The sequence below is a fragment of the Motacilla alba genome, chromosome 15 (assembly GCF_015832195.1).
Source record: "Motacilla alba alba isolate MOTALB_02 chromosome 15, Motacilla_alba_V1.0_pri, whole genome shotgun sequence".
In the NCBI taxonomy this organism is placed as follows: Eukaryota; Metazoa; Chordata; class Aves; order Passeriformes; family Motacillidae; genus Motacilla; species Motacilla alba.
Genome location: NC_052030.1, coordinates 12,486,488 through 12,501,623, shown reverse-complemented (window position 1 = coordinate 12,501,623; position 15,136 = coordinate 12,486,488). Strand labels below are relative to the sequence as shown.

At 45.2% G+C, this 15,136-nt stretch overlaps 1 protein-coding gene across 3 annotated transcripts in view; it reads right to left on the bottom strand.

Annotated features, from left to right (window-relative positions):
• TMEM132B (transmembrane protein 132B) overlaps positions 1 to 15,136 on the bottom strand; it is a 221,908-nt gene that overhangs the window by 42,180 nt on the left and 164,592 nt on the right. For all 3 annotated transcript variants that reach the window (XM_038152280.1, XM_038152279.1, XM_038152281.1), the window contains one exon: positions 2,454 to 2,597. In XM_038152280.1, coding sequence (XP_038008208.1) covers positions 2,454 to 2,597 — 144 coding nt within the window. The remainder of the gene's footprint in view (positions 1 to 2,453; positions 2,598 to 15,136) is intronic.

The window sequence follows — 15,136 nt, the reverse complement described above, 5'->3', positions numbered from 1 at the left end:
AAGCCAGTCTTTTCCCTCAAATGCCAACAGCATTAAACGTTCCTTTTAAATAATGGAAGAAGACTTTCCTTGACTTACAGGAATCTTTCCATCCAAATATTTTAGAGGGCAGCCAGTTCCAGTGGAAGGGCTGGTCAGTATTAGAATTTCTGTCCAAATTTAGGAAGCAGGGATTGGGAAGAACTAAAGCCAGTTCAGCTGTCAGATTCCTTTGAGGATCAAATGCTAAAAACACAAGGTCAAAAAACCCTGGGCGTGTTTTATTCTATTTAGCACTAATTAGGTATGCTTTGGAAAAAGGGGCTGAAATATTCTCTCCTTGGGAAGCTGTTAAACTGGTAAATGGCTGAGAACAGGGCAGATTCCCAGCTCTGGCACACAAATAAATCCCTTGTTCATCTCTTTGCCCATCTCGGAGCAGCTTCAGGTCGCTGCCCAGAGAAACCCATTTTGTGTAAACACATGAGAGCCTGGGTGGAAGCCTGTTTTTATTTAATCTAGCTTCAATTCACTGCCTTAACTGAAAATAATGATGTTAGAGCAGTGATCAAAGAATTGTCTCATTAATTGGCTATTAAATCATTAGCTATTAAACAGAAATAAAAGGTTAAGAATGCAACACTCTTATTCTGCCCAAAAGAATAGGAATATGTCTCCAGCATCAAAGAAACAATAAAGGCAGAATTAAGAGTGAAAAGAAGCTTAAGATAAGGCAATTAGATCCAAAATGCCTGACAACTCTCATTAGAGGGTTTAGCACTGCAACCTATACGGAAAAGGCAACAGAAATTCAGAAGCAAAGTCAATATTGACTTTACCAAAGGGGCTTGTAAACGGAATATGCATTTTTCTGAAAAAATATAGGCACATAAACGCTGTACTAAATTTTAACTCGGCTAATTAATTGTTATGGATTCAATCTTGCAACCAATACATATATTTGCAGTTAAAAAATTATGCCTGAACAGCATTTGGTCTCAGTAATTTGTGACTGAAATCATGCAAGTATGCTGCAATTTTCACAAAAATAACATTACTCCCCGTTTCCATCACCAGGATGAGGCAATATCAACTCCACAAAGACCACATTCAGACCTCTTGGGTTTGTTCACCATGTCCAAATGTTTGAGAGATGGGTACCAGGCCTGGGAGAGGAGCACTGCCTACTGTCAGTGATTTGAGACCCAAATAATTTCCTAAAGCAGGTAAATGAAGACCAGATTTCTATCAAATCATTACCACAAAACATTGGAAATCCTGTCTGGTTCAGTCCAGTATCCTCAAAGTACAGCAAGTCCTAGAAACTCAATGAATAAAAACACAAGTCCCCACACAGCAGCTTTTGGATCTGGTTTTCTGAAGTGAAAAAAGAAGACAGTCCCAGCAATGTGTTGATGATATACAACTCAGTGCTTGAGTTTATAATATACAATTAATTGACCACGTTTATCAGCTGATAAATAATAGTCACTAATCGGATAACAGCTGTATGCTACACAGAAAAAAAATGTAAAGAATAGCAACATTTATCAAGGCAGTTTTTTCCTTTAACAATTAATCTAGTTATAAACAAAGATATTCCTCCATGTTCCTCTGGTAAGAACCTTCAAAGAAATTTGGTTTCCAGAAAAAGAAAATGGGATTTTTTTCTTTCTCTATCTGATGCCTAAGGGAAGATATGGAACCCATAGGTAATACCAAAAACACCCACCCATACAGAATTCTCTGTAGTCAATTTTTAGGTTCATCTGAAACAAGAACACCCCCAAATCACATAATAAAACAAATTAATGTATTCAAGATATTCAAAAGCACCTCTTTTATGTTGAAAAGTAATAATAATACTAATGAGCTGAGAGCTGAAAGCCATGCAATGGTGTCAGGAGTCAGGCAGGCAGACAAAGTCACATCAACACAATTTTCATCGCAATGTCAGGGGGACAGAGCCACTTGAACACAATATTTAAACAAAACCCACTAAAACACAGCACAACATTGTTTAAAAGCTCACAGCTCTCATTTTAAGGCCTTTTGCAATCTGGTTGTTATTTCCTATCCCTGTCCCTCTCTACAGGCGTTGGTGCAGTTCAGGATGGTTCATCATGAGGAACTCCTGACTGGAGACGCAGCCAGAGCACGGAGGAAACTTCCTGCCCCCTGTGCCAACATTCTGCTTTGTTGCTGTGGAACCATGGGCAGGGCACAGCCCCAGAGGAGCAGAGACCCCTCTGGGAGGAGCTGATCTCCCTCCCGGGGATGCATCAGCCCCCTCAGCCCTGGGCACAGGAACACCTGGGCAGCTCTGACCAGCCATGGGGCCCCGCAGCGCCTCTGGGAGCTCCCTCCTCACCACCAGGGCAGCAGCCAGCACGGGAACGACCGGCTGATGGAAAACCCCAGCGTGGGGGGGCTGGAGGAGAAAGAAAAGATGCAAACTCGTGCGGGTGCCTCACCTTGACGACGTCTTCGTCGGCGGATCTGCACTCGGTGGAGTCCGAGACGTCCACCACGGAGCCGTCCTCCTGCACAGCCACCACCTTGACTGGCACAGCCACCATTCTGCCTGTCAGGATGGCTGTGTTGAGGATTTCTGTGTCCTGGGGGCACACACAAACACAGGAGGAGTGTTAGAGCAGCACAGCACCACGAGAACGTCACAGGGGTCATGGCAGGGACAGGCTCAGGGATGGGACCCTCCCTTGCACGCACCCTTCCGGCTCCCTGCAATGTTTTAGCAGCTTTCTAAGCCAAAAGCTGCACCAGGAGCACCAACCCTGCTTCTGACAAACGTGGGTTTACTCCTTTTGAGCCCATGGACAGGTCTGGCTGAGGGCAATGGCATCTGTAAGCACTGCTCTGCTCAGCAGGATCTCCAGGGCATCAGCAGCTCCTCCCAGCCCTTTGCCCCAGACGGTGCCCGTGGTTTGGGAGGTGATTATCCACCACCACAACAGCATTTCTTCCTTCCTGTTCCAGCTAACTCCACTGTGAGTCGACCATTTATTTCCATAAACACATTAGGAGAAAAACTGTGCATCCCTATACAATTTTTTTAGTCTTTCCTCAACAAAATCCCACCTAGAGACGCTTAACCACGTTTGTCTGTAATCCTGATGAATTCACAGTGCTGGCACTCTAATGACTCCATTACACAGCCTTCCTCTCTCTCTCAGTTTGATTAATTACTCCAAATGAGTTGCTACAGAGCCCTCTGCCTGGCATAGGCAGCTCCAGGCTGGAGGGGAGCAGCCTCTGCAGAAGCAGTGCTGACTCCAGCCCAAAAGCTGACACACAAGTGGGGCAAGGAATGATCTGGGATTTCACAGGGATTCATTCTGCCCCCCTCAAAAAGCCTGCAATAGGAAATACTGCTCTGAATCAATCCCTTTTCATTTTTCAACTTCCCTAAAACTAATTGCTTGCCACTTGAGGGGGGGGGGGAATAAAAAAGTTGCTTCAAACTAATCTAACTTTAAATTCCATTATTAGAATTGGTGGAAGAAGGCATGGATTTTAGTGAAAAATTTGATGGCAGCTTGCATAGGGAGATATATTCACTATCATTTGCTCTGGCTGCTGGCTGGATTGATAGAGAGTAATGGGCATTGACCACAGGCTAAGGACAGCTGGAGAAGACCAATAAATACTTGCAACTAAGATGTATTATTAATCAATATTCGGAACCTTCCACAAAAAGCGCCCTGAATTAAATGAGCTGCAGCACTAATAACAGCAGGGCCAGCCACCTCCATCCAAGAGCTTTATGGGCAGGCACAGCCCAGAACAGCATCCAGCACACACCGGAGTCCATTTCTGCTCAGGACAGCTCTGAAAGGATGTGCTCAGCGTCACACTCAGACTTGAATGTGATTTAAGAGCCATCCTGAGCAGAGAGGCTTTTTGGATAACACCTCAGGAAATAAGGAGAGGCTTTGTTCTGCTCTCTGCGAGGCACAAACCAGATGTTCTACACAGTAAATGACTGTCTAGTTTTTGTTTCTGCTGAACGGGCTCATTTATAACCAGCTGCCAGCCAGGAGAGAGGGACACTGGCAAAGAGAGGAGTATGTGACAGAAGTGGAAGTGTGAAAAAAACAACTGAAAATCCTTTACAAAGACTGAGATTTGAACAAGGGTGAGGAGAAAATGCACTGCCAGGTGGAAGAAAGCACTTAGGTGCACCTCACGTGGAAAAAGGTTTTATAAGACAGCAAAGAGAAACTGAAGGTAATTCATCCACAAGTCAGAGAAGAGGTAGTTAGATTTCACCACTGCAAACACCCCATATATCCTAAGCCCTCAAAAAATCAGGTATTTGATGAAGGCCTGGTGGTCCTGGGTCAAACAGCTTGTGAAGAGCAATTCTCCAACATTCTCCAGCAATAGATGGTGTTCTTCAATGCGTCTGGGGAAAATCTATTTTGGCCAAGGTCACAAACGATGAGCACACAACAAATTCCACTTCCCACCTCTCTGTTAGCACAGCTGTGAGCTGCTCCAGGTCAGGCAGGCAGCGCCTGTGTCAATCACAGCCTGATCCAAAGCACTGGGGAGTCGGGATTAAACAGCACTGAGTCAGGATTAAAGGGCTCTCTGCACCTTGCTGGGCTGGAACCAGCTCCTCAGCAGGCCTGATCCATTTCCCGTTTGTTTTCTGTGCTGTTTGTTCTCTCAGCTGGGTGTTGACCATCCTGTGTGGCACAGCACAAGCCTCCAGCCCCCTCTGAAGCCGGAGTGCTCTTTAGCTGCCAGAGCTGCACTCAGACCTTGATGCACTGAAGGACAAGGTGAAGTTTATAAAGGCATTTGCATTCCTTTCATGAAAGATGAGCATGAGACAAGCACAGGCACCAGAACTGTCCTGAGCTTCCCAGCACATCCAGGAGCCCACCGTGCTAATTAGCTGGTGCAGCCCCACACACCCTGCACTGCACTGAGCAGCTCCACCACAGAAATCAATATCTGCGATGCCTGATGCCTGCAGTGAGTGTTACACAGACAGAACAGGCTGTGGAAAGGCCTTCTTAAGAGCTGCCTATTTATAGACTGCAAAAATATATTTCCTCAGAGGAAGAAATATGAACTAATTGACAGTCCAGTAGATTTATAAACAGACTTTTTAGTGGTTCTTCAACAAGTCATAACATTTCATCTAAATTCTGTAAAGCTTGGTTTGCATTTCCATGGCGGAGTTTCCTGCAGGAGAAGAGCTGCTGAACCTCAGCTCCCTGTGCTGGTGATTTCTGCCAGCATCTGGGATGTACAGAGGGCTCGTTGTGCTGATGGTCCTCCCTCGAGGCACACTGGAGCATCAGCACCAGCACCCAGGGAGCACCAGCACGATCCTCTGACTGGGGGCTCTGCAAGGCCCCGGCTGAAAAACTGGGAATCCTTGCCCATTTCTTTGGTTGAGGTCAGAACCTGACCAACTCCTTCAGCTCAGCAGCCTGGAGGGGTGGAAGCTACACATTCATATCACAGGCTCCATCCCTGAATAATAATAATAATTATTATTATGATGTGTGTTTATCTGCAGCTCCTACCTGACTGCATTAGCACTTCAGCAGAGCTCTTCTTAATTACAACTGTAACCTGCTAATAGCATTTCTTTGTTGTCTGAAGGAATCTACTTCTTATGCAGCCCAGGCTAAATTAAAATTTAATACAACATCAGGTCGCAACAGAACTAGGAAGCAAATGACAGCTGTTTAATTAAAACCTAAAGCTGATTAGATGGCACTACTGAGGGAAATACTCAAGAGGAAGAGCAGAAAACTACTGGAACTCAAGGCTGGGATAATGGCTTTATTTAAATATGAATCAAGGCTGCACACAGCCCTAGTAAATGTTTGACAACTGCTGGGCTTGGACAAATGTAGAGGAAAAGTGAATGGGAGATGTGTCAGGAGCCCCGAGAGAGCTGTGACTGCAAACCCTGCTGGCACCTGGGGAGGGACCAGGAGCTGGCATTGCTGGGCAGAGACTCCCAGGGGTAGGCACAAATCAGCTGAGGAACTCCAGGCTCCAATCTCTCAATAACTGTGCTTTAAACACCACCTAAACAGTGACCTAAAGGCTCCTTGGGCAGGTGACTCTGTGGCAGCTCCCCCAGCTCCACCGCGCAGCACTTTCACCCTCTTTTGGTAGAAAAATGAAGACGTGGAGAAATGGATGATGCATCTCCCAAGAAAGCAGCTCGGGGGCTGCACTCAGGTCAGCCCAGTGCTGATTGCTGCCCTGTGGGAGCAGCCAGAATCCTTCCCCAGAGCCTGGCAGCCCCAGCAGCCCGGCTCCCCTGACAGGTATCATCCCTGTGATTAATGCACCAGCTGCCTGCGTTTTTCTAGAGGTTAACAAAACATGCTACAGTACACTAAACCCAATAAACACTCCATTGTAAATCAGGAGGGAAACCTAAAGCCAGCCCTATTCCACTGACAAATGCTACAGTTAAATGCCTTTTGGCATTTAGCTGAAATGACTGTCTTTAGTGAGGAAGGCAGAGAGCTGGAACATTTGTCTGTAGAATTGCATTCCTTCATTATTATTTCTTTCCCCTGAGTGTAGCTCACGAAAATACATTTGTAATATTAGAAGGAGTCTTTTAGGAAGCAGTTCTTCTGCCTGGAAACGGCAGCTCTTAAAAAATGTAAATTACAGGGCAGATTGTGACGTGTGGGCCGGGCTAGGGGAGGGTTTTTTATTTGATAAATTATTCACCACCTTTTGCTTCAGATCAAAGAGCAAGGCAATATAAACCCATTAAGCAAGCTTAATATATAAATTAGATGCTTTGCTGAAATTATTATAATCCACAGCAATTCTGTAGTTTTCCCCCCTCGTGGCTGAATACCGTTTTAGGTTTCCAATACATATTAATGAAGCTTGGGTGTGAGAAAACTCCATTTTCCACCATTCTGTCAGGTAAGAGACAGCATTCAGTCACCCAAAGGCAAGAGCAAACAACTGGGATTATGTGGTTATGAAAGATCAGAAAATGTAAACAATTTTGCAAAGAGATGATATTCTTTGACCTTTTTTCCTTTCTCCTTTCCTTTCCTTCCTCCCTCCCACTAAAGGGCTGAGCTTCAGCTGCTTCCTTACTCTGCAGTCATAATTTCAGAGCAGCCACTTGTGGCATCAGCCATTCCCCAAGCTCTCAGGTGTCAGCACGAGTCCCTCACCCCACTCCAACACTCATTCCCCTGCTGTTTCCTGATCCCAGCCTGGAGCATCCCTGCCAGAGGGGTCAGCTCTGAGCGATGGACAATCCCAAACCCTGCAGCCCCTCGTGTCCGAGCTCAAGGCCATCCTCTGTCTCCTGGTTTCCCTGCACAAAGGTTTTATTTCCCGTGGGGTGGCCAGGCAGGTGCAGGTGCTGTGCAGCAGGAATTAGTGCAGATTGAACTTTCTCAGAGGTTCCTAATCACTGCTTCTCGCTGAACAATGGAGCAGCAGCCATTAGCCTAATTGAATATTATTCTAGGTGTGTACCAGTGCTGCAAAAACAATTTGCTTTAGTGCAAAAAAGCACGATCCAGAGACTCCAAGGCACAGTCTCCTTTCAGAACTTGTCTTTTTGCCATGGAGACACTGAAGGCAGCTCTGATCTTAGCAGAGTGTGCCTGGCACACAGAGCCAGCGGGAGGGGCAGCTCTCTCCTGGGTTCATGGAAACTAAAGCTGAGATTTACTCCATTTCATGTTTTTGACTAAGGAAATTCAGCTCATTGTGAGCTTTATGTAGGATGAACAAGAAAAACCTGCTGCTGAAGGTGAAACCTGATTAGACACACAGAGACTGTCATTTCTGTGACCTGAGGCAGTTTGGGTTTTTTTTTTTTCATAACTCAGAACAGATCTGCCCCCATTAAGCAAAGGTTCAGAACACAGCCTGGTGCACTTGGCAGAAGTAATTGCAACCTGTCAGGCAGAATCCACTGTGCCTTCTGCACGAGCAAAAGCCCTTTCCTGAGCCTGGGCTCAGCTTATTTCTCCTCAGCACATCACATCCAAACCTGCTTTGTGACACCATCGCTCTCAAGTGCACACCTGAGGCTGGAGGAGCTGGGGAGCAACTGTTGTGTGCCTGATTTTAAATGTCTGCAGAGAGGACAGGCAGCAGGAGCTCCTGACTCGTGTTTCAGGCCCTTTTAGCCCAGAAACACAGAGCCTAAAGTCAGCCTAAAAGTCTGGGGAACTCTGCCAGCCATTCACACTGGAATTTATGCTGCATTCAGAAATCTGTGCAGGGTCTAAACATTCTCCTGACAGGCTCAAGCCAGTCCTTCTCAACAGCAGGTGACTGGGAAGCATTTTAAAGCATATTTAGAGTTTCTCAGTTCATTTAACGATATTGGTTTTTTTTTTCCCTTTTTGTTCCAGAAAAACATAATCATGTTCTGACTTAATAAAATTGTGGCTCCGCTCTGACTGAAATCAAACAATATCCCCCTGCAAGTGGACACCAAATGAGCAGAGTTCTCTGCTCGAGAGCAGTGAGTGTACAAACTGATACACCAATGGCTGTTTTCAAATGGCCATGAAATAATTAATCTGAACATTCCTCAAAGGCATTGTTTTCTCCACAGAGAAGTCTAAGGAGGCCATGCCTTGCCATGGAACATAATTATCAGATTCACTTGAGTACCATCAGCAGTCAAAGATACAATTTTCTGGCTCTGTATGTTTGTCCCACAGGCTTAATAATATTTAACAACATCAGGGATGGCCGTTTGGAAAAGTTTCCTTCAGACACCTCTCTAACTCTTTTCCTACTCCTGATATTTCCTTCAGACTGGGTTGGAGGGAGGGTTTTCTAGAGGGAATTCTCTGCCACTGGTGCAGTGGGAGAGCTGGCAGCTCAGTGCCTTGAAAAGGCTTCAGTTTCACAAGAGCAAAACTGCAGGCACTGAAACATAAGGTTGTGGATCACGTGAGTTTAGCACTGCAATCTGTGTGCTCATCTTCTTCCACGAGCCCTACCTGGGCAGAAATCCATGTCCTTCTGTAAGAACAGCTGCTTAATGCCATAGAAGGATGCACAAATTAATTACAGCATGTCTACACCTCATCCCAACATGCTGCAGGAGCATCAGGAGGGAGCGTGCTCCTCGCCCTGCTTTGGACACGCTGCCTTGCTCCCTCCAGCCCTTCCCAGGGGCTGTGGCTCAGGAAATCCTATTTATGAGCAGGAAAAGGTCCTTGGGAAAGCAGCCAGAACACTGCAAAGTCCTCTGGGATCTCCTGATAGGAGCCAGCTGTCCAGCTGGACAGGGGGCAGGACAAGTGGGTTTTATGTCTTCCCCCCAGCACAGTTCAAACTCCGGCCAGGGCAGGATGAACATTGACTGTATTTGAGAAGTGCATGATGGAGGTCAGACTGAGCTCTGGGAGGTGCTCACCTTCACTGTCCTGCAAGAGGAGGATTTCATTTTCTGAAGAACATGGATCTGGCAGGAAAGACCTGTGCCTTACCCAGAGAATTGCTGGTTTTTATTCTTGAAGAGGGGCTGTCTTATCTGTCAGGACCAGACTGCTGCACTCCCTGATCTCACCTGCTCAGGTAATTTCACAGCTGCACTGGGCTTGTCTCAGATGGGGAGTGCATCCTCCCCTGCAGGACTGGCTCTCGGGCTGAGCTCAGCCTCTCCCGTGCCCCTGAGTGCCCGCAGTGATTCACCCCTGCCTCTCCATGGCCAGCACAGCCCCAGAGCTCTCTGGAAGATTTATCTCTCTCCGTTGCCTATTAAAGGGCTCAGATGTCTCTTTATACTTGAAGTCAAGAATTAGGGCAGAGAATCTCTATCCCTCCATGCTTTCAAAACTATAAACAGTCTGTACCCACACACAGCTGCTTTCACCCCTGGGAGTTAAAATTTACACCCCTGCACGATCCACGCAGCGCCACAGAGTCACATTTGATGCCCCCTTGGTCTGCTTCACTTAAGTCTCCTCCTGCTGGAAGGGATGCAGGGAGGAGAAGAACAGCACACCTGTATGCAATGCAGCAGCAGCCCTCTCTGTGCTTGCACAGCCAGAGCTTCCTGCTGCTTTGTCCCCTGATTTTGGGAGCCTCCCTGCACTGCACTGCACTCAAAGGAGAGCTGCCTTTCACCTCTGCAACACTGAGCTTCTGCTAACAAACACCAAAGATCTCCCCTGGCTGTGCCTGGCACTGCCTGGGGATGCTTTTGGTTTGGAGAAAACCAATTAGCTGCTTGATGAATATCAAGTGTAAAGAGACAACTTTGAGAATATTTTATTTTGGAAAAAAAACCCTGAAATTAAAAAAAAAAAAAGGATTTTTTTCAAATCAGAACATTGATTTATTAGAGATGAGTTTTTGAGAGTTTTCTGACTGATCTAAGAACTACTGGAGGATTTTTACTTCCTTCCTCTGCCTCTTCTTGGCTTGAGTTTTGTTCTTGACTTTAATTTGTCAGTCTGCTCACCTTGTGTGACGTTCCACCTTGTTCTGACATGCCCCTGTGTCTGATTATTTCTTTTCCTGCACAACTTTTACAAAGAACAACCTCTTTTTTATTCAAGTTCAGAACAAAATCCCTTTTTTGTTTTCATGATTGAATTTCCCAGTGAACTCTTGTGCAGTGTATTTATTTCCTGCAGACTGGGACAATGTCATCTGTGTTTCAAAAGCTGAGCTGCTGCTGTCACAGCATCAATATTTTTCCAGAATCCATCAGCTTTTAGGAAACACAGTCCCTCAAATGAAAGAATGTGTTAAGAATCTGTGAGAAGGTAATAAAAAATTTTAAAAAGAGACTGACTGGAGGTAGTAACTATAATAAAGACCAAGTACCCACAGAAATGTAAAACTGCTGTGAATTCAGCATCAAACTATTGAATCTTTCATCTTTTCCCATCTCTATTTCATCTGTTCTATAAATTAGATAAACAATGATTTATTTAAACTACTGCCTCTAGTAGCTAGTCTTTCCACAAGACTTCCAGCTCTGCCAAAATCAACAGAACAATTATTTTAGTCATTTTCATTATAAATCTAAAATAACTGAGGCAGAGGAAATCCCACCAGGCCAGGGAGAGATGAGGAAAAGGATTCCCTGTTCCCCAGTCCCAGGTCCTTGCCTGTTCTGTGGGTACACTCAAACTTGCTGTTGGTTCTGACCAGTTTAAACCCCAATTTCCACACCTTTCCTACCAAGTGGCCTTTTTGCATAACAAGAAAATGGGAATTTTACTGGCAGGCTCCCCGAAATTCAGCTGTGCAGCAAAACAAATGTCAGTGACTGCAAGGAAATCCAGAGGGCTCCAAATGCAGCGACAGATGAAAGGAAGAAATGCAGCATTACAGAAATGCAGCATTACAGAAATGCAGCATTACAGCTTTACTTGCCATCCTCCTTGAGTGGAAAATGATAATGGAATATAAGTTTTATAATGGCATACGAGTTTATAATGCCACTGGCAGCTGCAGGAGGTCAAGGGGGAAATCACTGAATATCTCTTAATATAAAACAATTGCAACACGTTCCACTTCCAGGGGGCTTCCAGTGCAATCTCCCAGGTGGTTTGAAACGGGGCAAGGGGGTGACATCAGTGTCTCTCAGGAATAGAAAGTGACAGTGTTGGTGGTTTTCAACAGAAATATTCTGTAAACAGACTAAGGTCTCCCAGTTACTATTCTGTAAAGGCAAGTCAATATCAAAACCACAGCACATTGATAAAGGATTTTAACAGGTCCCTTGTTCTTACACCTCAGCACCAAACTCAGACCAGGCTGGGATTCACAGTAGCTTTAATTTTTTTCATTTAAACTGTTTGTAAACTTTGTGAAAGAGTGGCTGACTTGGTTTTCCAACAACAGACACTGAAGGACAGAAGGAAAGTGAAAAAAAGACTTCCATCTTTGCTTCCAAGGTATTGTCTTCATAATTAGCCTTTAGAAGTCATTAAGACATGATTTAAATTCAAACCTCCCCATCTGTTTCTTCAGAACCTGTTCCATTATGAGAAATGGGGAAAACACTGATTTTCCAGGAGGATAAACCGGGTGCAGCAAGAGAGGTAAAAGAGAATTACCCAATTTGTGTTGAAGGACTCATCCTCAAGAACGAAGTGAAGGAAAGCCTCTCCCATCTTCTGCCATCTCCCTAATCTGAGACACAAAAATACACACCCCGAGCTGCAGAAAGAAATCAGGTCAGCCCTGCTGGACTGCTCAAATAAAAGCAATATTTGCTATTCACCTCCATTAAGGAAATTTATCTCCCTTAAAATGGCCTCTGTTAACCATTCATTCTTTACTTTCCCTCTAAAAATTGGCAGGTTTTCAGGTGATAATAGATTTAGTTCTTCTTTTGCACTACCAGTTTCAGATTGTTGACTGCTGTAAGGTGGGAGGAAGGCCAGGTGTGAGGCCAGGTCCTTTCTGTCCTGTGCTGCCCTCCCTGCACACCACTCCTGCCACGTGGACAGGTGAGCACAGGAAAAGATGCTTTTTGCAGAAAACACAGCTGCAGAAAACCTGTGGTTCTGTGGCATTTTGACACATCATTTTAGCAAAGAATGGAACAAAGGGGGAAAAAGCGCTGCACTTAAAGGCCTCCATAAACCTGACATGAAATTCCAGCTGCAAAGTGCACTTGGAGCAGCCCTGCACAATTAGCAGGCAGAAAACAGCAAGCTCTCCTCACCTTCCAGTTCTCAGCACTTTAGCTTCTTTCCTGTTTTTCCCCCACCTTGGAATATTTAGGCACATCCTCCCCCCTGATATTTCACCCCTCGGTGCTGGAACACGCTGGGCACAGATGTGGGGCAGTAATTCCTAAAGTTTGTTTTCAAAGTGTTCCTCCAAAAGGGAGGCTCTTACCTAAATCAAATTCAACGTGGTGATTCAAGTATCTCATTTAAAGTACTGCATTTTCAGTTTTTCCAGGCAACAGGAATAAATAGGCAATGGAGAAACTGGACCTTGAAACAAAGATCATCGTTCCTTTGTTACTATGCAAGAATTTTCCAAAAGCCCAAAAATTACTGCCAGAAGGCTCCTCCAACAAAAAGTGAAACAAGGTAATCAAACATTTGCCTCTGCATTCTCTTGGGTTATTGCATGTTTGTTTTCATGGCCAATGTGATACAAAGTGCTCAGCCAGGGCCAAGCTCCCAAGCCACAGCAACTACACCAAACACACCGTTCTGTTTGGTTTTCTTTTTTTTTTTGTCAAATGACACTGATATTCACCTCCCTGCCCACCAGTTACACTCTCTCAAATGTGGCCCTTCAGTGCTGTTTTTCTCTTCCTCCTGGTTAATGAAGGAAGTTGTGCAAGTTGTTGTTGATTTAGTCTGGGATTTTTCTCCCTGCAGCACTGCAATTAATTCTGTACACGGATCCAATGCAACCTGACAAGAGCTGTTGTGGAGAACAACCTGGAACAAAACTGCACCGGCATTTCTTCCTCAGGACAAGTGGTGACAGCAGTGGAAGGGAAGAGGAGGGGTCCTGGGCAGGTAAAGTGAGACACAGAACAGGGCCAGAGCCAGCCTGGGCCACGCTGAGCACCTCTGAGCAGCAGCTCCCTCCTTCTGCTTTGCTGTCCTTGGGTTTTTCTCCCTTTTGGACGAGAATCTCAAAGGCAGAGTTTCAATCTAAGCAGCCCCACTCACGCACTGCAAGTCAGTCCAGAGGGGAATGAAGCTATAACCTGGGAGAGCCGAGGCAGAGGGAAGGGCTGCAGACTCCATTGGGCATAGCTGTGTGCAGCTGCTGGAGTCTGTATTTCACCAGTTTTTGTCATAGCTCTTCCCATTTATTCTGCATGGTCTCTTGGGGTAAACAAAGCCAGAAACCCTGCATTTGATTGAAAAAACATTGACATGAAAGGTGCACTGGGATATGATACATAAAGATTTTGCTATTTTTACATGTGCAGTGATATTTAGAAAGGTTGGGAATGATGTTTAGATCTTATTTATTTCTGGTCAAATGGATTGCCAGAGGATTTTTCTGACAGTGGCTGTTTACAATTCCATGGCAGTGAATAATATGCAGAAAATGTACGAGATCCTGGGATTTCATTCACAAAATGCTGCAAAATGAATGCAGCTGAGGTGGGAGCTGCAGCCTTTTTGTGCGAGTGTGATTTTCAGAGCACAGCACCCTGAGAACACCCCTCTCTCAGGGCAGAGTCTCACTGCAGATTGTTTGAGCATTACAACAACCACTCCTGCTCATTTCACATCGTGTCCTCACCTCTGCAGCACCACGGGAAGGGGGGCAATGTGGGGCTTCAGCTGCTCCAAGGGAAGCCCCCATTTATCTCTCCAAGAGCCAGTGTCCCTTTAAAGAGAGTTTTTCCCTCAAAGTGTTCTGACAGGTGTTTCACCGATGACTAAAACTTTATATTCAATATTTAGTTCACGTGCCCACAAGGAACAGTACAAACAGGATTATACATTAAAAATAAACCCACAATGATTAATTGAGTAGATTAACCTCCAGAACACTTGGACAGCTGTTTCAACACGCTGTCTTTGAGGGCAATATGCTGAAGCAGCTGTTCTTACACATAAGGTAAAATTGCCCGCTTTGTTTTGCAATGTGAACACTCAAGGCCCGTTCTGAGTCTTGGTGACTTTAACACACACCTGGAGCTTTGCCAGGCCTCTGGATAACGTGCATGCATTCCTTCTTTCCCCACCTTATTAGCAGCTTCAACAATGTCAAGCCATTTGCTCAGCAATATGCTGAAAAGCAGAGTCAAGTGGCTTCCTGTCATCTTTACAGGGGATCTGCACTCGCAGGCTGCTCTCTGCAGCAAGATCCTCCCAGAGTGCATGAATGAACCGGATTATTTTTGCATGTGGTTTTACAATAGCACAAGTGTTCCTTAAATGGAAAGCATGTCCTGGTCCATGGAGCTTTCTCTCCTAGTTTCCAAGGCAACTCAATACACAGGCACATGCAAACACACGTGGGTGCTATTAATATTCCTCCTGGATGGGGAAAAATCTTCATTTATCAATGAAACACTCAACAGCTTCTGTAGGAGTGAAAGACTCAGACAAACTTCTCACAGAGGAACTCACAGCAGGAAAACATTCAAGAAACTCTTCCCTTTAATTGTACACTAGGACCACACGTTTTGGAAAGT